Source organism: Microtus oregoni, unplaced genomic scaffold, assembly GCF_018167655.1.
Source record: "Microtus oregoni isolate MIOR12 unplaced genomic scaffold, Mior012 000044F_ref0000062, whole genome shotgun sequence".
Lineage (NCBI taxonomy): Eukaryota > Metazoa > Chordata > Mammalia > Rodentia > Cricetidae > Microtus > Microtus oregoni.
Window position 1 is genome coordinate 8957041 of NW_024543218.1, and position 23425 is coordinate 8980465.

General features: G+C 42.4%; 1 protein-coding gene across 5 annotated transcripts in view; it reads left to right on the forward strand.

Annotated features, from left to right (window-relative positions):
• LOC121434735 (cyclin-dependent kinase 14) overlaps positions 1-23425 on the forward strand; it is a 526212-nt gene that overhangs the window by 94096 nt on the left and 408691 nt on the right. Inside the window, exon 1 of one of the 5 annotated variants that reach the window (XM_041633666.1) lies at positions 12467-12592. The exons of 1 other annotated variant lie outside the window; for it this stretch is intronic. In XM_041633666.1, the coding sequence (XP_041489600.1) occupies positions 12524-12592 (69 nt within the window). In that variant the 5' untranslated portion in view covers positions 12467-12523. Of the gene's footprint in view, positions 1-12466; positions 12593-12763; positions 12938-13016; positions 13105-13593; positions 13753-23425 lie in introns of those variants that run through there. 3 more of the 5 variants (XM_041633668.1, XM_041633670.1, XM_041633667.1) reach the window with 3 other exon arrangements.

Below are 23425 nucleotides of genomic sequence, written 5' to 3' on the forward strand. Positions count from 1 at the left end.
CTGGCCCCAGGCAATTACTGACTTTGCAAAGTATGATCCTGGTTCTAGAGAAGGAGCTGTGTTCCTTCTCCACACATCCAGGCCTCAGGAAAACCTTGGCTAAGCCCAGCCCTCAGAACTAAACAGTGGATATGAGTTTGAAGATGAGGGACAATAGGGCCTGAAAATACATAATGACATCCTAAGTCTATGGTGCTGTCTGAACATTGGGCAAAGATGAGCTCGCTGTAGAGGGAATGCAGATGGAAGCAAGCAGAGGTCCAGGGTTCCAGTACATGGAATATCTCAGTCTTCATGTGGGAAGAAAGTGAGTTCATGATAACTGCAAAGGGACAGAGCCAGTCCAATAGGAGAGAACTGGTCTTGGGTAGTTAGAGCCCCCACGATGGCCTGGGGACAAAGGAGCTGCTCCATTGTGCTAGGTGCTCCCAGAGGTTCTGCTAAGGTTTAGCAATGGTCTGTGAAGGCCAAGGATGACCTTGAGTGGGATGAAGAAGATAGGCCTGATTTTAACAAATTAAAAAATAAATGTAAAGAGGGATTGGGAAAGGCCAAGGCTTCCTTTTAAAAAAATTTAGTAGGTCTGGAGAGATGTCTCAGCATTTAAGAGCACTGGCTGTTCTTTCAGAGTACTGGAGTTCAATTCCCAACACCCACATGGCAGCTCAACTGTCTGTAACTCCAGTCCCAGGGTACCCAACACCCTCATAGAGATATGCATGCAGGCACACCACCAATGCACATTACAGTAAATTGGTATAAAGAAAAAAAATAGAGAAACAGAGTTGGGATTAAGGAGATTTAAGGTTAAAGTGAACTGTGGGATTTAAATAGGTTTCATTCCTCTCCGTCTTAACAAACAAAAAAGGGTCCTCTGGGACACAAGGCTGCCCTATAAACAGGAGAAAGCTGTCACCCAACGAGTTAGAGCTCATTCTCTTCTCTGCGGTGCTGCAGTCTTTTTATAGGGTGTCAGATCCCATTGTCACTGCGGTGCTTTCTTCTTCTAGGTTTTCAGATGTTAGATGGTGTCTTTGGGCTGCTATAAAGTCGAACAGCCCTGCGTGAGATTTTTTATAAACCTAGAAATAATTTCAGTGTAAAACCATCAGAGAGGATTTCTAGTCGGAAGTAAAGTTGGTACAAGTATTTTAATTCTTTTGAGATGCTTAAATATGGTTAAAAGAATCACTCATTATTTCTCAAGCACTAATTGCTGTGGAAGAAGCATTTTTATGGACTTGCCATATGCTTTTGTGAAGACAAGCTTAAGCAGGGACTGGAGATTAGTTGACACACACCACTTCATGCGTGTCCCCATGAGCAGGGTTAGGCTAATTTATGTTTATTGCCCACACACTGTGTGTTTTCCTTTCCAGTGAAGGCGCTGTTGTGGGACAGTTGCCGACGTGTCCCATTCATTCATGCCGGGCAACATTGCTTTAGTGATGCAGACGTGTTGCGTTCTTTTACGTTGCATCTGTTTAACTCTGTGAAGCTGTTACTTCACTTGTCTAAAACACCTGAGGGCTCTGATAAAGAGCTGACCGGCCAATAGGTAGGCAGGAGAGAGAAGTAGGCGGGGCTGGCATGTAGAAAGCATATATAGGGGGAGAAAGCTAGGGGAGGGAAGAGGAATGAGAAGAGGGGGAGAGGAGGATACCAGGGACTAGCCACGTAGTAAGAACAGAAGAAATATATAGAATAAGAAAGGTAAAAAAATAAGATGCAAAACTTAAAGAGAAATAGAATAATTCAAGTTAGAAAAGCTGGCTAGAAACAAGTAAAACTGAGGCCAGACATTCATAAGCCAGATTAAGTCTCCATGTATTTATTTGGGAGCCGAGTAGTGATGCCCCAAAGAGTTAAAAAAAAAAAAAGCCAACTGCAGAGCTCTGTCTTGGAGAAAATTTCTGCAGAGTCTTGGGGTAGGGACATTTTACCTGTGTTTATGTATGTTGTTCTACCAATAATTATCTTTTACTAATGCTTCTGTTGTTTTTTTTCTTTTTTTTTAAAATTTATTTATTTATTAAAGATTTCTGTCTCTTCCCCGCCACTGCCTCCCATTTCCCTCCCTCTCCCCCAATCAAGTCCCCGTCCCTCATCAGCCCAAAGAGCAATCAGGGTTCCCTGCCCTGTGGGAAGTCCAAGGAACCCCCACCTCCATCCAGGTCTAGAAAGGTGAGCATCCAAACTGCCTAGGCTCCCACAAAGCCCGTACGTGCAGTAGGATCAAAAACCCATTGCCATTGTTCTTGAGTTCTCAGTAGTCCTCATTGTCCGCTATGTTCAGCAAGTCCAGTTTTATCCCAGGCTTTTTCAGACCCAGGCCAGCTGGCCTTAGTGGGTTCCCGATAGAACATCCCCATTGTCTCAGTGTGTGGGTGCACCCCTCGCGGTCCTGAGTTCCTTGCTCGTGCTCTCTCTCCTTCTGCTCCTGATTTGGACCTTGAGATTTCAGTCCGGTGCTCCAATGTGGGTCTCTGTCTCTGTCTCCTTTCATCACCTGATGAAGATTAATATTCAGGAGGATGCATATATGTTTGTCTTTGGATTCACCTTCTTATTTAGCTTCTCTAGGATTGCGAATTATAGGCTCAATGCCCTTTATTTATGGCTAGAAACCAAATATGAGTGAGTACATCCCATGTTCCTCTTTTTGGGTCTGGCTTACCTCACTCAGGATAGTGTTTTCTATTTCCATCCATTTGTATGCAAAATTCAAGAAGTCCTTGTTTTTTACTGCTGAGTAGTACTCTAATATGTATATATTCCATACTTTCTTCATCCATTCTTCCATTGAAGGGCATCTAGGTTGTTTCCAGGTTCTGACTATTACAAACAATGCTGCTATGAACATAGTTGAGCATATACTTTTGTTGTATGATAAGGCCTCTCTTGGGTATATTCCCAAGAGTGGCATTGCTGGGTCCAGGGGTAGGTTGATCCCGAATTTCCTGAGAAACCGCCACACTGCTTTCCAGAGTGGTTGCACAAGTTTGCGTTCCCACCAGCAATGGATGAGTGTACCCCTTTCTCCACAACCTCTCCAGCAAAGGCTATCCTTGGTGTTTTTTATTTTAGCCATTCTGACAGGTGTAAGATGGTATCTTAAAGTTGTCTTGATTTGCATTTCTCTGATCGCTAAGGAAGTTGAGCATGACCTTAAGTGTCTTTTGGCCATTTGAAGTTCTTCTGTTGAGAATTCTCTGTTCAGCTCAGTACCCCATTTTATAATTGGGTTGATTAGCCTTTTACGGTCTAGTTTCTTGAGTTCTTTATATATTTTGGAGATCAGACCTTTGTCAGTTGCGGGGTTGGTGAAGATCTTCTCCCAGTCAGTGGGTTGCCTTTGTGTCTTAGTGACAGTGTCCTCTGCTTTACAGAAGCTTCTCAGTCTCAGGAGGTCCCATTTATTCAATGAGGCCCTTAATGTCTGTGCTGCTGGGGTTATACGTAAGAAGTGGTCTCCTGTGCCCATGTGTTGTAGAGTACTTCCCACTTTCTCTTCTGTCAGGTTCAGTGTGTTCAGACTGATATTGAGGTCTTTAATCCATTTGTATTGGCATATAAACAGAGAAGTCGACCAATGGAATCGAATAGAAGACCCTGACTTTGACCCACAAACCTATGAACACCTGATTTTCGATAAAGGAGCTAAAAGTATACAATGCTTCTGTTATTTTAATTTCCTATTAGTTGGAATGATAGTACATAAATGAGATCTATCTACCTTAAAAATGCTGGTTCCTAGTTGAAGTAGCTTGCTTGTGCTACTAAAGAGTAGAACATTTTCGTCCATGCGGTGCTCATCATTGCGGTGGGTCTTCCTCATTGAGATTTAATCCATGTGGGGAGATTCTGTTTCTGCAGAGATCTATGCATCATGGATGCTTCCCATGGCTTTAGTGGGAAGCCAGTTATTTGAGTATGCATTAAAAACCGATGCATTGTTATTTTCATCCTGCTGTGGTAGACAGATGTTTTGTTTAGGACTGTCTCAGAAGACAGAGTCTTGCTTTCTGATTGGTCCCAATAGAATTAAAATGCCCTCCCTTTTTCCTTTTTTGAGAAATGTGTGCCTATCAATTTAAAACTCTTTATTTGAAAAGTTATTTGACCGTTATTAGTGAAATTAATTCTTGATGAGCTATTATTTTTTAATGTTCTCTTGTTGAAAGTGTTTTGTGGTAAGTACTCAGTTGTGAATATGCTGTGCATCTGATTTTCCTATTGGAAAATGTAAATTTCACCCCTTCTTTGTAGTGTGTGTGTGTGTAGGGGGGACTGGGATGAAGACCGGGTCTCTCTATAGTCCTGGCTGTCCTGGAGCTCACTATATGGACCAGGGTGATCTCAAACTCTGTAGACTCTAGGTTTTCAGTTCTGACTTGAATCTTATACACTAGAGCTTTGTAGTTAGTGACAATGGGGAAATAGTAGGCTGTGAAAAAGACAGAAGGAAGGGAGAGAAAGTATAAACTTAATATTGAATTATCAATAGGCATTTATATCTTTAGTCCAAGGAAATTGAAGCACATATCAAGAAAGCCCCTAGAGATATACTTATGTTTTCTAAAAGGTTTCCAATTTCTTGACATAGTGTGAAAGAAAAGTACAGTAGCAATGGAACAAAGATGTTGGGGAATAATCAGTAGAAACTGAGGGAGTTGAGCAGTGACTGGGAAATGAGCCTGGGAGGCCTTTAGCACCTACAGATGGCATGTGTGGGCTGAACTGAAGCAGGAGGGCTAACACAGGTACCACATCGCATACCGGAGCACCAGCTCCCAGAGGCAGGACATCTGTGGTTCCTGAGAGTTTAGTGCCTGGTCACTCCTAAATATATATGATCGTTAGTGTTGAAAACCCCTGGTTTATTGAGCATTGTTGTTCCTTAGTCTTACAAGAACCTTCTAAAGCGTAGGAATTTGTATTATTTCCTTAAGTTAGGTATCTTTCTGAAGGCCTTTGGTAGGAGCTCATCTTCGTTTCATTCTTGATCTTTCTTTCTCCGTCTGACTATTTTGTCTGAGAGTGTGTTGGGGTTGGTGCTCCAGTGTGCCTGTTTATGGGGGTTCGTTGATGACGTTGCCTCTTTTTTCCCCTTTTCTCATTGGACTTGTCTTATCTTTTAAGAATTCGAAGGTGAATAGCCTTGCTTTGGTGTGCCAGGCAGGATTTATTTTTTGGAGCACGGTGGCTCTGCACTGTGTACGGTCCCTTGAAGTTGTTGGGCGGTCCAGTTGCAGCTGTAGTTTGTTTACTGCTTGCCCGTAGAAAGTTTGGTGTTGATGGGATCTGTTTGCAAGCAATGCTATGTTTTTATAGGAGTTGAATCTTCTTGGATGCGTGGGGCATTGACTAAAGAGGTGCTTGCTTTAGCAGTGGGTCCACAAAGCCAACCTAATTGATTTGACTTTCCCATTGTGGTAAGTGAAACCATAAACGTTTTCTGAATTAGAGTCCCTGCTGGAGAGAGGACTAGAGAAGGAAAGATGGCTTCCAAAGTCTTGGAGTCAGACTTTTGCAACCGTTGCTAAAGTTAAGTTTTCTTTAACACATTGGGGAAAGCCTTGTTGTCTGCATCTGGGACAACTAGGAAAAAACCCATGTAGGTAGAACAGCCTGGAGTCCGTCCAAACACTCTTCCACCAGAGTCTCAAAGAGCCATTGTCTATGAGGCTTTGAGCCACAGAGCTCATTTCACTCTTCTAAGCTGCACCCTATGGTATCACAGAGCCTCGCAGTTATGCTATCAGCTTACGTTCAGATAGAGATAACTGTTGTTGTGTTAAGTGTGATCTGCTAGTGTTTGGATATACAGCTCCCACCTCACACCATCCTACCTTACCCACTGAGTTCTTTGTGATTCTGGTATTCAGACTTAGATTACCTAAGCTGGACACAGGCCAGTGTTGCTTGGTCCATTTCTCTGAAACCTCCCTTAGCCTGAACTCTCAAAGTATCGTCTGTTATGAGGTCTGTTATGTGGGAGTTATTTTATTCGTTGTATTCATTGAGTGTTTGTGAGAGCAGCAGTGGTGCCCCATTCATCTTTACCTCCACGATGTGGAATTCAAAACGCAGTAAATGACTGGTAAAATAATAGGAGAGAAATATCTTAGGGGTGAGGAACACAAAACATAGTTCCCTATAAACATCTTCTTAGCTTTTTCTTCACATCCTCCACATGTCTCTAGAGCATGTCTGTGACTTTTGCAAGAGTCTTGTTGCTGCCATGGCCAGTGGCCTTTAAAGGCCAACATTGAGGCAACCAACTGACTTCACTCTTGTAGTTTCTGTAACATTTGTTAGCTGCTTATGAGTAGTGATATTTATCCCCAGTGTTTCTTATTTGAAGTGATAGACGTGTTATTTGGCTTGATTGAATGTTTTTACATATTGTTCATAAACCCAGACATCACTTTGTACCATATACCTATATACTACATAAATCATCAGTTAAAAAGCTACATAGTTGTTAAATAAAAAAAAAAGAAAGAAAAAAGAATATAGGGATGCCGTGAGTGTGTTTGCCAGAACTGTTTTGTTTTCTTTCCTGCGTGGAGTGCACAGATTCTGAGAGCGCCCTCCATCTTCCTTCCCTCGCTCTTTTGTACGTTGCGGTTTAATAGACTGATAAAGTTTTCCAAGAACATTTTTTTCAAGTCTTGGTAGAGTGAGGGGTGTTCACTGATAAAACTGGTCACACTTGATTCCCTCCAGAGTCCAGAGAACACTCAGAAACGAGTAAGTGAACAATCCCAGTGTTTCCCTGAAATGGCACCGTGACCCAAGGACAGTTAGAGTGCAGCTTTTCAACAGTTAGCTGCAGCTCATCTAGAGCTGCAGGGTTTTGAGGAAGTTTTTGTCCAAGTATAGGAATTGTAGATATTGGGCGTCATTGATATAGAAGAGTTGAGTTGTAAAATTTAGGTTTCCTAAAGGTTATGTTTAGGTTTGGTAAAATAACACCAACATCTAAAAAATCAGTCCATATAATGGGCATTTAATTGTAAATGCTTAATCATAGCAATTGCCAGGGCCATGTGGAATTGTAGTCATTTGATAACCGTCTTCTTTTGAGGAATACCCATCTTTTATCAACTTTTAAAATAATACTGAAGTGTTTCTCATATAGGTTTAATGAAATGAATTCATAGAATTGCAGCGTTATAATGCACCACGTAGCCTTTTCTGGTACCCTCAGCTTGTCTTTACACCATTTTCTTAGTTGATGTTGTCTTTTTCTTTATGTTTTTAATGCGGTCTTCTATTCCTGTCTTCCATTGGTCTCTTTTTTTCTTGTTTCGTCCTTATGCGCCACCCCTCTGCAGTGTCTGAACTAGCTCTAGGTCATGTGGCATGCAACCAGGGTGTCTGGATAGACAAGAACACCTACGAAACTGGTAGGATAGAGACTACACACTTTCATGTCTCCGCCTTGAAGAGTCAAACCTACCCTCTAGCTGTGACATTTTCCCAATGAAAGATGGTGAAGAAAAGCTTCCCTGAGACAGAGAGAAGGGGCATGTAGGGATGTCTGCGGGACAAGGAAGGAGTCTTGAGTGAAGCAGGGAAGAGCTTAGACATGGGTTTATTTAGAGCAGGGTCCGCTTGGCCCTGCATGTGCACGGGGAAGCTGGATGTGCTTCCCTAGTGTTCAGCTGGATACCATCGCCAGCTAAAGCAATATGAAGACTGTTCATAATCTCGCATTCAAAATGAAGGAGCTCAAGATACATTTCAGAACTGGAAAAATGAATCTCATGTAAGGGTAAGCATTTCAGGGGATTAGCTTTCTTTTCCTTGCAGAAATGAATTTACATAGATGCCTTCTTATATGTCAGTCTTATTTTCCATTTTTCCTCAAATCCAATGAGATGTTTGTTTGCAAGACTTATTGTCTTTTTTTTCTTTGAATCTCAAAGTGCTTTGTAGCGTCTATGTTCTAGTGAGGTTTCAGATACATGTCACTGTCCCTCATGAAGATATTCCTCAGTGCATGAATACAGTGATTCATTTCCTGATGTCTTGCCCCCCAGCATGGTCTTTACTGCTATTTTATGGTCAACCACTATAGTTGACACTATGTTTTTCTTTCTTTCTTTCTTTCTTTCTCTCTCTCTCTCTCTCTCTCTCTCTCTGTCTCCCTCCCTCCCACCCTCCCTCCCTTCCTCCCTCCCTCCCTTCCTCCCTCCCTCCGTTCCTCCCTCTCCCACCCTCCCTCCCTCCTTCCCTCCTTTCCTTTCTTTCTTTTTTTTCTTTCTTTCTGTTTTTCGAAACAGGCGTTCTCTGTGTAGCTTTGCAGCCTATCCTGGAACTAGCTCTTGTAGACCAGACTGGCCTCGAACTCACAGAGATCCGCCTGCATCTGCCTTCCAATTGCTGGGGTTAAAGGCGTGCGCCACCACCGCTTGGCTGACACCACATTATTCTTTCCACACAGTCTTTAAGCTCCTTGTTTGTGTCCTTTCTACACGGACCCACAGACTTTGTTTGAACTCCTGTCACCAGTCCCTGTTTATGTAGGTGCTGGGGAGACCCAGGACTAATGCAGAAAGCCCCTGCTCCTGAGGGATTTATAGCGTGGTTGGGTGGGAAGATAAACAAATGAAACAAATTAGTGTATAGAACCAGTGAGGTGTGATAAGGAGTGAAGGGCGAGACTGTACCGAGGAGGTTGGTGGAGAGCTGTATAAAGCCGGGGCCAGCTGAATGACCCAGGGATTGCTGGGCAAGACCATGGTAGATGGAGCAAAGAGGAACATGGCTGCAGCAGGTGTAAGCATTGAGGAAGCGAAGAATGGCCCACCCTGACTGAGCAGAACCCAGCAGGCTCTGCAAGTCCCTCTCAGTTCTGCACTGTCGGAGGGGACCAGCCCCGCCTGGAGCCCTTGCTCTCCAGGTCCAGTCAGTACCGCCTGCCTGGGGCAATAAATGGCTTATCTTCTAGTTTCAGGTTGGGTACAAGCATTTTATCTGTGGCCAGATTTTTCTTTGACGTTTTCCCTTCTTTGTCCTGCCTTCTCCCCGCCCCCCCCACCAGAAGATACCCTCAAGAAATCCAGTGGACTAGCGTCTTGGTTGAGCCAGATGTTAGGAAGCTCTGACCCAGGTGTGTAAAAGGCAGCATGCAGTTGAGCATACACATATCCATGCGCCAGAGTGCAGCTTCTGCCCCTGCAGTTGCCTTTCCTCTCTATCTGTCTTTGTTTATGACCCTCTTCCTCCTCGTTATACCAGAAGTTCGGAACTGTGCTAGGGCTCCCCCTTTTTGCTAGGCCTCCAGTCCATTCAGTCTTCAGGTAAAACAAAATGCTTCTTTATCTCCCCTCCCTAATTCCATTGCCTTCTTTAAGGTCTTGTCTAAACATTTGTCCTTGCTTCCTGAGTGTCCCCCCCTTCCCTCCTTGTTTAGGTCCGTTTTCTACAGCATTTCCTTGTTGAACAATGAAAACCCCCACATAGCCCACCTTCTTGCCTTGTCCCATAGGACTTCCCTTTTGGATTCCATGGCAGCTTCATCTGGGGTAAAATGCCTAAATTCTTGCTGTGCTTTCCATGGCCCTTTATGCCCTGGCATGGAACCTTCTGGCAATCAGCTTGCACAGTTGCCACCACTGTGCTTGGCTATCTTCACAGCCAGCTTCCACCTGAGGCTGCAAGCTGTCCCTCACATACCCTTCTCTTCCTGGCCCTCAGATTTGCGTTCCTTCCTCTGTGGAGTCTGTTCTGCACTACTGAAAGGAGGTTATTTGTACCCTAACACGTGCTGTCGAAAACCTGCTTCATCAGGGATGCTTGTGTCTGGCACTCAGGAGGCTGGCACATGAGGATTAAGTGTTTGTGGACATCACATCTGCATAGGCCATTGAGGGCCATCCTGGGCTACTTAGTGGGGCCCTATCCTAACACACCAGCACCATACTTATTTTATCACATTAAAATAATTTGTTTTATTTCTTTAGCTTCGTCTTATGGTAGATTTTGTTAAGTGCTTGAAAGTATTGTCTAAAGTTTATTTCTGAGTTAGATCTAATCTGACCTTCTTGCAAATGTAATTTCTCACAAGCATAAATATTTGATAATTATAGTCTCCTGTCTTGCATGCCATGTGTTTATATATCTGCTTCTAGTGTTAGAGTGCACTCAGGTCCTTGTGCGTAGTAGGCTCTTTATTTCCAATCACTTATTTGGCTCCTTGGCTGTAGAGAACACTGTTGTTCACAGTACATGCTTGTGGAATAGGTAACTAAAAGGGTAAAGGAGAGTTTTTTCATCAGCCCTTTATTTTTTAAACAGAATACCTTAGTAAACAAGAATATTTCACATACAGTTTCAGGAAAAATAAACCATAGGAATTATTATGGTGAAGTGACCAAGCTGACTTGAATCATGGATTATTTCAGGGAGCACTGAATGTGGGAAGGGAGTTTGCCTAAGATAATTTTAGGACCCAAACACGGAGTTGGGAAATTGATTAGTTATTTTAAGGATATAGTCAATATTTTATAGATGCCTCGCTTTGTGTTATAGGGGAATGAAAAAAGCCAGTGATTGCTTGGTTTGTACTCAAGGACTTTAAAACAGGGATGATACCAATAATAAAAGAGCGTTTTATGAAACAGCATATAATTAAATCCTAAGTGATTCAAATACAGAGCGACATTGGCTTTGCAAAAGGGAGCATTTTTTGGGTAGGAGAGATGAGCAATTCCATAGAGAATCTCAAGTCTTGAAAGACATTTTGGACTTAGAGTCTGTTCTTCAGACATAGTGTTCATACAATTCTAGAGTGTTCTGATATTACAGCCACAGCTTGGGCTGGGGAGCCAATTCTGCCCTAAAGTATTTGCCGTTTGTTGGTTCCCAGCTGCTCTACCCTGAAATAATCAAACAGGAACTATATTATTTAAAGCACTGTTTGGCCAATCATTTAAGTGTATTGATAGCTAGCTCTTACATCTAGAATTAATCCATTTCTAGTGTTTTGTATTTTACCACAAGGCTCGTGGCCTACTGGCAAAGTTCTACCATGTCTGTCTCTGGGCAGCAGCTCCATGGCTTCTCCTCACTCCTACTTCTTCCTCCCAGCATTCAGTTTAGTTTTCCCCCATCTAGCTAAGTTCTGCCCTGCTATAGGTCCAAAACAGTTTCTTTAATCATTACTGGTAATCACAGCACACAGAGGGGACTCCCACATCACCATGCAAACATGGGGACCTGAATCTAATCCTAGAACCCATGTAAAATGCCAGGCACGGCAGTACATCCTTATAGCCCCGGCACCGGGAGGGCAGTGTAGACTATTTGTGAGTTCCAGGTCCGTGGGAAATAAGGTGGATGGCTTCTAAAGAATGACACCTGAGCCTGACTTCTGAAATGCAAATGCACACACACACACACACACATTTATAACTTATTTCTTAGCTGGGTAAAGAAGGAAGTACATAACATAATATTTTTATTTTAACAGGTTTTTTTTTGTTTCTGTTGATTTGTTTGATTTGGGTAGGATTTTGTAGGGACTTTTCTTTTGTGTTGCAGACAAAAATCAAGGTCATTATTTCTGAGTCATTCAGAGTGATGAGGGTGAAGTAGCAGGAAGGCAAGGTAGTTCATTTGGATCAGCGGGGATGTGATGGGCAGATTGTTCTTTCTCAGCCTGCTGGCCACACACAGACTCAAGACCAGAGCTCCCCATTAGCGTAGTGGTTACCGTCTCTCATGACTATATTCATCATGCAACTAACGTTTATGAAGTGAGATTGCCATGCCACTTTAAAATTGCTTGTGCGAATTATTTTCCAGTTTTGTTGCACTTTAATTTATGAACCTTGGTGGCCTGTTTTCAGGCACAGCAAACCCTAAGACAAATATGAGGGATGATAGATCAGCCTCTCTCCTGTAGGGGGCGCTAAGAGAGTAGCAGTTTAGTACTCCTTTGCCACCCAGCACCTTCTGGCATGACTTGGCACAATTTACTTCAAGATTGTGTACTCTGGTTTGTGCTGGCATTTTATTTTTGAGGGTGTTGTGGGTCCTAAGCCCACAGTAATTCTTCAAACTCACAGCTATGCATTCTCTCACTTGGGTTCAGTAAATGCCACACCTGTTTGATTATTTTTTTTTAACCTCATGTGTTTGAGGCATGGTAATTTTAGAGTTCTCATTAGGTCTCATTTACATATGACAAATGTATGCATCTAGACACATTAAACCATTTTCCAAACGCTTGCAACATTGCTGATAGTAGCCTAAACTTGGCCTTTTGTAGGACCTCAGATTATTATTTAATGGGATTGTCACTCAGGACACTTACTGGCTTCCTCTAGTGCTTTTAAAAAAATTGAATTGAGCATGATAAGGTGCATCTCTTGATTAAATGTGTTTCCTCCTGTGCAATCACCATTAGCTGTTTGGCTTCTATTCCATATGCTTTTGAAGCCAGCCCTGCATTGCAAATCAATAGCTTTCTGGAGAGACAGTGTGTTGTGAATTGCCTGGACAGCATATGCATGCTTCCCTTGGCTGCAAAGCTGCTGCAGAGCGCGGTTACTCTGCCTTCCTGGGAACTCCACAGGCAAGTCCATCGTGTTTGCAGGAAAAAAAAATAGATTATTTTAGGGAAATATTGAACTGTTAAAGCTTCTGATACTGAACATTAGCATGTCCTTTGTGCTCTTCTGAGACCATTTTTTGGTTCTGCTCCACTGAGATCAGCTTCTCAGAGTGATTTCTGGATTTTTTCCCCCCTGCTTATGCTTCCCCCTCTCTTGGTTGTAGTACGGCCGTACCATTTCAGCTTGCTAGTGCAGAAAGATGTGAATTCAGTTGCTGTGTGAGGCTGGCCTGGTGCAAGCACATTGCTAGAGATATGTTAAAGAGTTCCAGGTGAATCCAGCTTGAGAGAGACAACCGCAAAACGGTAAGACGGAGCATGCCTGGAATCCGAGCAAGGGTTTTTATTTGGAGCATCTCGGCAAGTCTGAATCCTGACTCACTCATTTACAACTTGAAAAGGATTCATTTTATGCATGTCATTTTACTCCCTCCCTCTATTTAACTGCCAGGACCGCCAAAGATTGATAAAGGGTAATTTAAATTAAGGATCTGATGGGGGGTTACTCAGGGAGTCTCCGGAGGCTCCCGAGGCTATTGCTTGTAGTTTGTAAACACCAGTGGCGGAGATAAGATGAAGAAAATGTTCAGAGACTGCTTCTTTGCCAGAGCTGAGCCGGATTTCTTGGAAACTCGTCTTTTTTTTTATAGCTTAAAGAGCCCTTTGCTGATTGTTTTGCCTGGTTATGCTCGGCTGAATGCCCTCTGAGTCAGGCGACTGAAGGACGGGAGACCACTTTTCCTCCGGGTAAACTGATGGCTGTGAATTCAGCTGCCTTGGACCCGAGTGGAATTGATATCTCTACTATGTTAGAGATCCGCAGCTTTTTCTCTGCTCACCCTCTCCCCTCCTTGAGTCCTGAATGCACCTGGTTCAAGCGTGTTGCCGGGTAGAGGTCAGGGCGCTGTCATTTAGCATCACTATATCTATAGTGGTTCTGGTTTCCTGCATAGAAGTGGTATTTCTCCATGCAGTTCTGCTGGAAGTGCTGGCTCTGCTAGTGGATTGTTACCATTGTAGACACGGATGGAGAACCCCTGCATGCTGAGAGGCTGGGGTAGTAGACAGCCTACTCCATCCAAAATGAGGCTTGCCTGCTCAGGGAGAAGATGAAGAACCAGGTTGGGATATAAACCTTGACAGAGGATGAAATTCTACTTGTCTCCTTGATTGAGGCATAGTATTAAGTAGTGGGGGGGTTTGAAGTTGAAGGATATATTTTTATATTGTTCACATTGAGTAATACATTAGATGATCCTGTGAATTTGTCTAGGTCCACCTTTCTTGAAGGTGATAAATATTAAGGATGTCAGTGTTAGATATTTTGCTTTAAAATATTTTACTTTGAATGCTTCAACATAGGAATTCACTTGAACTGTGCATGCTGTAGTCGGGGAATATCCACTGGCCAAATTGTCAGCAACTTGCATCTTGGCCAGAAACTAGTTTTATCTAATTTTGTGATACCAAACAGTCTAAGAATCAGCTAATTGGGAAAAACATTGATGGAATTTAGGATTCACAGTAAGTGATTTATTGGAGGAGGAGCTTCTTTACTTATTCAAATTTAAGTGTAAATCTGGGCTTTGATTTCTAGGAATGAATATTTGGATTTTGTTCAAAGGAGTGTTGGAATCTTCTTGTGTTTTGGTCACTTATTATTTTCCCAAAAAGTAAAGGGAAACATGAACTGTTATTTTCACCTGATTCTATTGAGACGATGCACTGCTTGCTCTGGCTTTTCCTGAGAGTGGTATGTTCTAGCTATTTATATTTTTACCTTCACTTTGTGTAAGCTGGGAGGTTTATTTTCTCATCCTGTGACAGAAGGAACGGTACATCTGCCAAAAATAATTTTAAGAAGGGGACTAGTAGAGTGGTAATTCGACATTATGTTGCAGTATCCCTCTCCTGTCTTTATCACGCAAACATTTATTATCTATATACTGTGTCTAAGACACTGGGAGACACGCTTGCAGAAAGAAGAGGGGAGAGGGAAGGCTCTGGGGAAACGTTCCCATTTCCCCTGCAGTCTGCACCATGTGTCCTCTCAGAGAGTAACTCTGGAACGACTGCTGAGGAGAGCCTCTTTCCTGCAGGCAAGCATTCACTTAGGTACACACATTTGTGCACAGTCTGCTGTGAGACACTGTGAGCGGAACAGGTCGTTCTGGTTCCTGTCATCATGGAGAAATTCTGTGGGAAATTTTTGTTTTTCCACTTTGGTAATGGTGAGAGAGATACTGTCTGCGTTGATTTTTAAAACTATGTTTAAAATGCACATTCCACAGAACTTGCCAATTTTAGATTGACAGGACAGCGGCATTATTGAGTATATTCAGTGTTCTGCAATAATTACCTCTATCCCTTCCCAGAACTTCCCACCATCTCAAACAGTTAAGTAATAACTACCATTCTCCCTTCTCCTCCCCCTTCATAACCGTGATTCTGCTTTCTGTGCCCGCGAGTCAACCTCCGCTAGGTACTGTGTTTCTTGTCAAATGGAATGACGTCGTATTTGGCTTCTTTCGCTTAGCACGTTTTCACAGTTCACTGATATAGTACCATACATTGGAATTTCATCCTGTGGAGGGTATACTTGATTTTAATATGGAAAAGATAGCGGTTTTCCTCCTTAGTATAGGGTGTCACTAAATCAAGTTCCCATATGGACACTGTAGTGGAAAACTTAGAGCTTCTAAAAGTAGTAGCCTGTGGAAACAGCAAGGCGTGAGGACTAGCAATGCACCCCGAGAACCACCCACCGATATCTGGTTATTTCCATGGCCTGGTGATTGAGCATCGTACCTGGACTGCTTACATTTTCTTGTCTATTCATTGCTGCTAAGAGAGCCGTGATCAGTCGGTATGTCCATCGTGAAGCGGGATTGCGACTTCTGTCATCATTATGATTTTGCCTCACTGCGCTCCCAGTGCCTTGCTCATTCTAGCTATAAGCAAAGACATCAGAACACCACTCAGGTTTCCTGTGAACGCTGTGCCCTGGATACCTTCTGGCCCCAGTCCCGTTTGTAGTGGACAGTCAACCAGAAACCCTAGCCTCTGCGTTAGTCAAGAAGAATGGAGAGAAGGTATATGCTTGATACCACAGTAAACAGTTTTTCATTAGACAGGCAAGCTTAGCTTCATCAATAAAGTTTTCCTTTCTTGATTTTCTCTACATACCACTTCCCTTACACCCAAGATATTTTTCTAATAGTTGTTCCTTTTTAAAAGGTCATGTCATGGCCCCACCCAGAGCCATGTATTTGTTTGCCAATGTCTGTACTGGATCCCTGGAAATTTTGTATCTATGTCTGCAACTCCCTGTTCAAGGCACCTAAACATTAACAGAGGAGCAATGTTTATTATAAGTCATCCCATCTTTCTAAGTAGCCTGCATCCTCCTAGTCTTGTTTTTGTTTTATTGGGGGTGAATGGGATCTTATATTGACATGCTGACTTTTTCAACTTAATATCTAGCTGAGACCTTCCGCCTCTGCTCTCCAAGTGCTAGGATTATGATGTTTCTAACCACACTTGGCATCCTGTCCTTAATGATTCCTAATGCATCATGCTCTTCTGTTGTTTTTTTTTTCCCTCTGTTATGCCTGACTTTTCATATGAGGCAGACTCTGAATTAGATTAATTAAATGAATGTTTACTTGGGTGGTGAGCTGGAAGAGAGGCAGGAATGGCAGGCCAGAAAACCACATCCCAGTTAATCTGCGTTGCTTTCATCGTGCTTTTTCTCTCCTATCAGCAGCAATGAGGTGGAAATGGATGGACAGTATTGTGCGTGGGATGTAGGTTTCTGGGGACACATGTGCAGTGGTCAGGAGCTTCTGCTGTGTAGTTTGGTCCTGCAGTGAACCTCCACTCCCATTGTTTACTCTCTGCATTGGACAGGTTGCTTAGCTCATGTGCATTTGAGTTTAATTACCCATGAAACTGAGATAATGATGTCCCCTCCTGAGTTCTTGTAGATCATGTTAGCGATAGTTTTTGTGGTAACTGCTATAGAAGAGTTCCACGGTAGCTGGCCATCGTTAGTGACATTGTCACCTTATCTAGAAGCCCTCAATTTCCCCCTCTGTTTTCTAACAGCTACATTTTTTTTTTTTGCAAGGTCCCAGATCCTTCTCCAGTTTGCCTCATTAGAGGATGCCTTAGTTTTACAGAAGATAAAAGGAGGTTGTAGGAGGTTGCTCATCTCTGCTTCTCATCCACCAGACTTTGGAAGGGTGTCTGTTGCAAAGACATGCTTTCCTGTCCAATCGACAACCCATTTCAACCAGCAGCCAGTTTCTCCACTAAATGAGATCTTGCTAAAAACCTTGGCCATGAAATGCTTGTGGAAGCTCTGGGTTTGTTTCAAGGGGCAGACAAGCAGCAGGGGGTTTTCATCCTGCTGCTCTGTTCTGTTCACCTTGGCTGGCTTAGTGAGGAGTCGCTATGCTATTGACTCTTCCCTGGTGTGGGAAAGGAGAACAGGTCTTCCTGAAGTCAAGGGGCGTTGTTATTAAAGAGCCACTATTGGTTTGATTATTGCTGAAATTTTAGCTCTTCACCGTGAATGGGCCAATTGTGAGGGCTGCATTGAAGGACACTTCCATGTTTTCCCAAAGGCTCCTTGTTCCCTGTGTTTCTCTTCAGGAGCTCTGTGTGGTTAGTGGCCCACATTTGAGTCTCTGAAAATGGCAAGAGCTTCAGAAGTCTCTCTTATATTCAGTGATGCCCTGTATTTCTCAGCATTCTTTGGTCAGGTTTTATTTAGATGGATTTTATTGGAAGATAAACATCACACTTTAACCATTGTAATTGCCAAGCACTAATAATGCATTTCATTTTTATTAAAGATGTTTGATCCAGGTGTGATGATAGAAATTGTGTTCATTTCCTTTGTGTTTCAGAATAAGATCTTAGTATGGCATTTTATCTCTTCTTCAGGGAAGAAATTTTAAAGTATTTATAATCTTCATTATTACATATTCCTATAGTTACCAGGTGAAAGAGTGCAGGCCCGACTGGATTGGTCTGATCTCCAGTAGCGTGTTCCTTTCAGTTTCCACTCTTTAAAGCCATTGTGCTTCCTGCATCTTGCGTGAGGGGCAGAACAGAGAGGAACTTGAAAGGTATACTCTGTGAAGATAGAACTGACCTGGTTCAGCACAAACAAGCCAGGGGCGATTCCGTGAGGCTCAGAAGTGAAACAAGAGGATTCGGATGGCACCCGGCACTGACCTTTGCACAACTTTTCCGGCAGATGACAGCTTCTGGAGTCTGTTATGATGTCTTTTAGAAGGTGAAATTCAAACAGTAGGCGTTCCAGGACGGGCAAAAATCCATCCTGGTTAGGATACACCATGGATTTCTAACTCAGCTCATTTTATTTGCTCTGAGAACTCCTGAAATGGTGCATGGGCTTGGTGTTTAAATTGCTGTGGCTCATGTTAATCTTCCTGACCAGGTTCCTTCTCTAATGCATAATGGAGGATCTTTTGAAAATACACAGTGACTTCCCTTTCTCAGGAAGGACCAAAGGCAGAGCTTAGTGAAAAGGAGCACTCTATATAAACCTGTAGCGTCTTAGAGAGCGGAGAAAAAGGTCCTTTTGTGCTGGAATAGATTTTTTTCCTTTTTCTTTTCTTTTCTTTTTTGGAATAGATATTTTTGAAAGCTTTAAAGGAACAGTGTCTTGATGAAGAAACTAATTATCCATGCATTGAAAGCCTGTTTGTATGGCTTAATGTTTCAGTTTCCGTGGGGATTGTTAGTTGGTAGAGCCTTCAGTTTGTGGAACAGCAGGACAGGGTCACTCTCTGGCCATATGTGGATTCTCATCATCCCACATACGCCTTTTCTGGTCCCTCTGACTGCAGATATGTGGTCAGGGAGAAAACACAGACATCAGTTCTGCTGTTCGAGCTCCCAGCCGTGGATACTCATATGGGCATCCTGCGTGAATGCTATTTTCTTAATTCTCTTTCTACATGATGGTATTTTAGCCAGATTACAATTGGGGGTATCAAGCAGGAGTCAGAATTTGTATGATACCTTCTTTGACATTTTGGGATGCTTGGTAAAATTTTACTGGGACCAGCATTTGAAGGGTGTTCCGTTCAGCTTTCCACACACTAGGAGTCAGAGCCCAGGTCCTTTTCCAGTCTAGACAGGATCATTCCATTCCGCCAAGCAGGCAGAGGGCTCCCTCCAATGGCAGGGCTTGCTGTAGGGTAGGTACACAGTACTTTGTACACATCTATGTCTTTAAAATGTTTCCTTCCTAGATCTAGGAGTAACTTCTTTCTAAACCTTTTCCCTCCAAAGATGCCGAATAAACCTTAGTAAACAAGTGGAGCACAGTTTTGGATTCAATTCTCTTGAGAAAAATATTAATACTGTTAAAAAAAATAGTCATGATGGTTAATGTTGAAACCTTTTCTAGAACATATAAATGCTCCTTTACTAGAAATATACAAGTACATTAACCTATAGGCAGGAAGCATACTGTAATAATTTGTATGTATTATTCGTTTTTACCTTAATCTCCTTGCTTTTTGTTTTCAAATACATTGGCCGTATATTGTTAGAAAACTTTATTTCCATGTGCAAAATAATAGTAATTATCTGAATTTGCAATCCTATTTTGTGGGAAGTTTGAGCAAAAGTTTTAGTCAAAGATGATGACGCACTTGTCACCCCTGCGGTTTGAAGAAATGAAAACAAAATTTGTTTCTAAAGGAGTTGACTTTTCTCCTTTATTTGACCATAATAACAATATATTATTGTGTGGTCTAGGACACTGTGTCTCAAACATCAACCCCAAAGACATCTTGTTAAAATCAAGATTCTAATGATGTGGGACTGTGGTGGCCTGACATCCCAGGCAGGGCCATTCCTACTGTGAGCACCAAGAGAATTATAGAGTATTCAAGAGAAGTGTGATCCCCTAAAGATAAAATCATGACAAAGATCCTATGTAGGCCTCATGACAGTAGAGATGTTACCCTTGCTGCTTTAAATTTATCATTATAATCAAAAATTGAAGATGCTAGAGTTGTCTAATTAGCTGCATATGTCTTTATGAGCCTGTAGACAAAACTATATCTCAATAAACCCAATACTATATATATATACATATATATGTATATATATGTAATAAGTAATATAGTAGATAGAGCTACTTAGACTTATACTGATTACATTTACTAAAACTTTAGCTGCTGGAAGCATACGTAAATATTCTCATTAGAATTAAAAAGAAACCAAAACCAATTGTCCAGCTTGTAAACATTGGAGCCCAGAAAGGATATAACAAAACTACAGTCCCTGAGGCAATATGACATGACACGGTTCAGCTTTGTCCATGAAGGAATTAAATAATAAAATTAGGTCAGATCCAAAGAAACAAGTCAGTAGAGAAATATATGTTGCATTACCTTAAAGAAACAAAATGGCAACAAATCCTGGTGAGGATGCAGGGGGAAAGAATTCCTTATCTATGGTTGGTGCATCCTTAATGGAAGTCGGTATAGGTGTTTCTCAAACTCAAACACGAGCCTCTGTGTGTTCCAGCGATGTCATTCGTAGCCTCACACCTCTGGGACTCTAAAGTCAGCACTGGACAGAGATAGAGGCATACCACGATGCAGAGCCTGGGTTATGGGAGAAAAGGAAGCAGAAGACTGGAAAGAGAAAGGGGGCGGGCAGGATGGGTGGTGGAATGTGTGTGAATATGTATATGAGAATGTGATGATGCAACCCACTACTCTCTACAATTAATATGTACAAAAATGGATGGAAAAGTAAATGGCATTTTAGAACAAGGTCGCTGCAATGGACATTGAATTGTGGTGAGTAGGAACAGCCAGTGAAAGCATTTTCATTGGAAAAGATCTCAACTCAAGAGCGTGTCTCCATTTAATATAGTTTCTGAGGGTGATTTTTAAGACAGCCTACTTTATTTATTTACTTATTTATTATGTATACAACATTCTGTCTGTATATAGGCCTGCAGGCCAGAAGAGGGCACCAGACCCCATTACAGATGGTTGTGAGCCACCATATGGTTGCTGGGAATTGAACTCAGGACCTCTAGGAAGAGAGGTAATGCTCTTAACCTCTTAGCCTTCTCTCCAGCCCAAGATGCCCTACTTTTAATTAAAGGGATAGGCTTATCATTGAGTAGTTATTGGCAGAGCATGTATTTCCTGGCCATACTCTTATCTTTTAGGACACTAAAGACACAGAAAACAGTTTATGTATTCAAGGTATTTACAGTTTGGGCCTGGAATATAATTAATGCATGAGAAATATAACGACAACCAAACAAAGAGAGACTTCCTGCTGCTCCAGTCAGATATATGAAAGCAGGCTGCTTGTAGCTTACCTGTGTATATGAGAGCAACAGTTACTTAGCGTAGGTTTGGAGGCACAATCTGAAAGTGGTTTATGTTGTAGTAGGAGCGGCGAGGCTGTGTCCCCGGCACCCAGCCACCCGCATGGCTAGCTTATGCCCCGAAATAATTACACGGAAACTGTATTCTTTTAAACACTGCCTGGCCCATTAGTTCCAGCCTCTTATTGGCTAGCTCTTACATATTGATCTAACCCATTTCTAATAATCTGTGTAGCCCACGAGCTGGCTTATCAGGAATGATCTTAACCTGCGTCTGCCTGGAGTGGGAGAATCATGGTGACTCCTTGACTCAGCTTCTTTCTCCCAGCCTTCTGTTCTGTTTACTCCGCCTACCTAATTTTATGTCCTATTAAAGGGCCAAGGCAGTCTCTTTATTTAACCAATGAAACAACAGATAGAAAGATGACCCTCCTCCATCAGGTATAGGTCATAGTAAGGGCATTAATGGTTGCAGCAATGACGCTGATGCAGGGGCAGAGCTGCTGTTTAACAGACCAAGGTTGACAAGTGTCCTACAGTGTGACTTGCCACATCATGCTTTACACTACTGATTCCTTAGCCAGATACTCATGCTGCTATCACTGAGAAATGATTGTTTGATTTCAGAGTTAATGAAAATATGAGGCCCGAAATACCGAAGTAAATGTTCACAGTATGTGCCACCTCCATGCTTCCGGAATCCTCAGCTGCTCAGGAGGAATTGTCTTTAACACGAAGGGAACACAAAGAAGTGAGCTTATCTGCTTGGCATTTATCTATTTAAAACCATTCGCTACTTCTAACCTTGGGCCCATTTTCATACTAGAGGCAGGAAAGGTCAAAGGAGCTGCTAAGTCCACCAGCTCTGCCATTCAGCCTGCGAGAAGACAGACCTAGAGAGTTGAGCAGACCTGTTGTGAAGTTGTTTGGAGTCGTGCATGCTAGTCAATGCTATTATGCAGAGCTTGAGTTTGGTAAAAACAAGATGGTGAGTAATAGAATGGCCATGCTCATGTCACCGTATGTACATGCAGTTTACACATCCTTTATCTTTGTTCCATGTGCTCCGAGAGGCACCTCTATCTACACAGATGCATAGACACACAGACATGCGAACGCACACACACTAATTCAGGAGAGAAGAAACCACAGCCTACAACACGGGAGTGGATGCCGTCCTCATCAACCCCGCAGGTTGAAATAACAGACAAAGGTGGCTGTCATGGGCATTATTCCAGTGGTGTTATACAATTCCTCTTAGTCCTCAGAATACTGTTCCTAGCTATCTTTTTATAGCTGAAATTCCTTTTAAAGGAGGAATCTTTTCGTTTATAATTTTTAAAATTCAAGTATTTTTGGTGGAGGTAATATTTACATAAAACCTTGTAGATGACTAACGATGATTTTTATTGGGAGCAATTCTGAAAGAAGTTGTTGAGTAGGAGAAAATACTTAGAATTCCATGGGGTAATGTACAATGCAAAAAACAAAACAGAGATAGCTAGAAATAGATGATATTGTTAAGACAGTGCTTATGGCATAGCTTGTACTGCCCCTGTGGTAGACACTCCCTTCATGAACCTCAGAAGACCTTGACCTCGCCCCTGCTATATATGTGGGGATTATTTGACACAGGTAAACTTGGCATCTTTGAAAGCCATTCTTTTCTGGTAGCTGCCTTCCACTAAGCAAGTAGAGAAGGTCACTCTGGGATCTTAGAAACACGCCAATCACCAGAAAATGGCTGATTCAAAGTGACAATTTTCAACCCGAATGAATTCGGTCTAAACGAATGCCAGCCTTAACCGAATCACGCTCTTTCCCATCTACTGCTGAGGTTTCAGTAGACAGCTGGCTAGGTTTACATAGCTGTAAGCAAAAGTCATAGGTCATACTCTGCCTGTTGGAGCCCCAACACTGAATATCTGACTTTTCCTTTTCTTAAACCACGTTATGGTCTACCAACAAATTAACAAACTTTTGTTAAGGGTGATCAGGCCAACTCTATGAGATGGAACCTATATCTGATATCATTAATGAGGCTAAATAATTCATGGAACCAGTGAAGACCTACTATGATTATTCTGCTAAATTAACAAAGCAGTTAAATGACTGTCAATGGTATCGCTGTCCCCATAGATCAGGGCCTTGCTCAGCCCTCATCAGAGATGCTTCTTCTGTGGTAGACGGCAGTTAGCACAGAGACTCACAGCTGCACAGTGTTAGAGGGCGAGACTTTGGAGCACTTGGCCCTGAGTGGGATGTTGCTGTCACACTCTTCAAGGCTCCGGGATTTATGCAGAAGGGGGTGGTGGTGTTAGGACTCAGAGAGCTAGTGATGGTGGACAGTTTGGAAGAAGCAGCATTTTCCAGACACAGCAGGGCAGATGCTC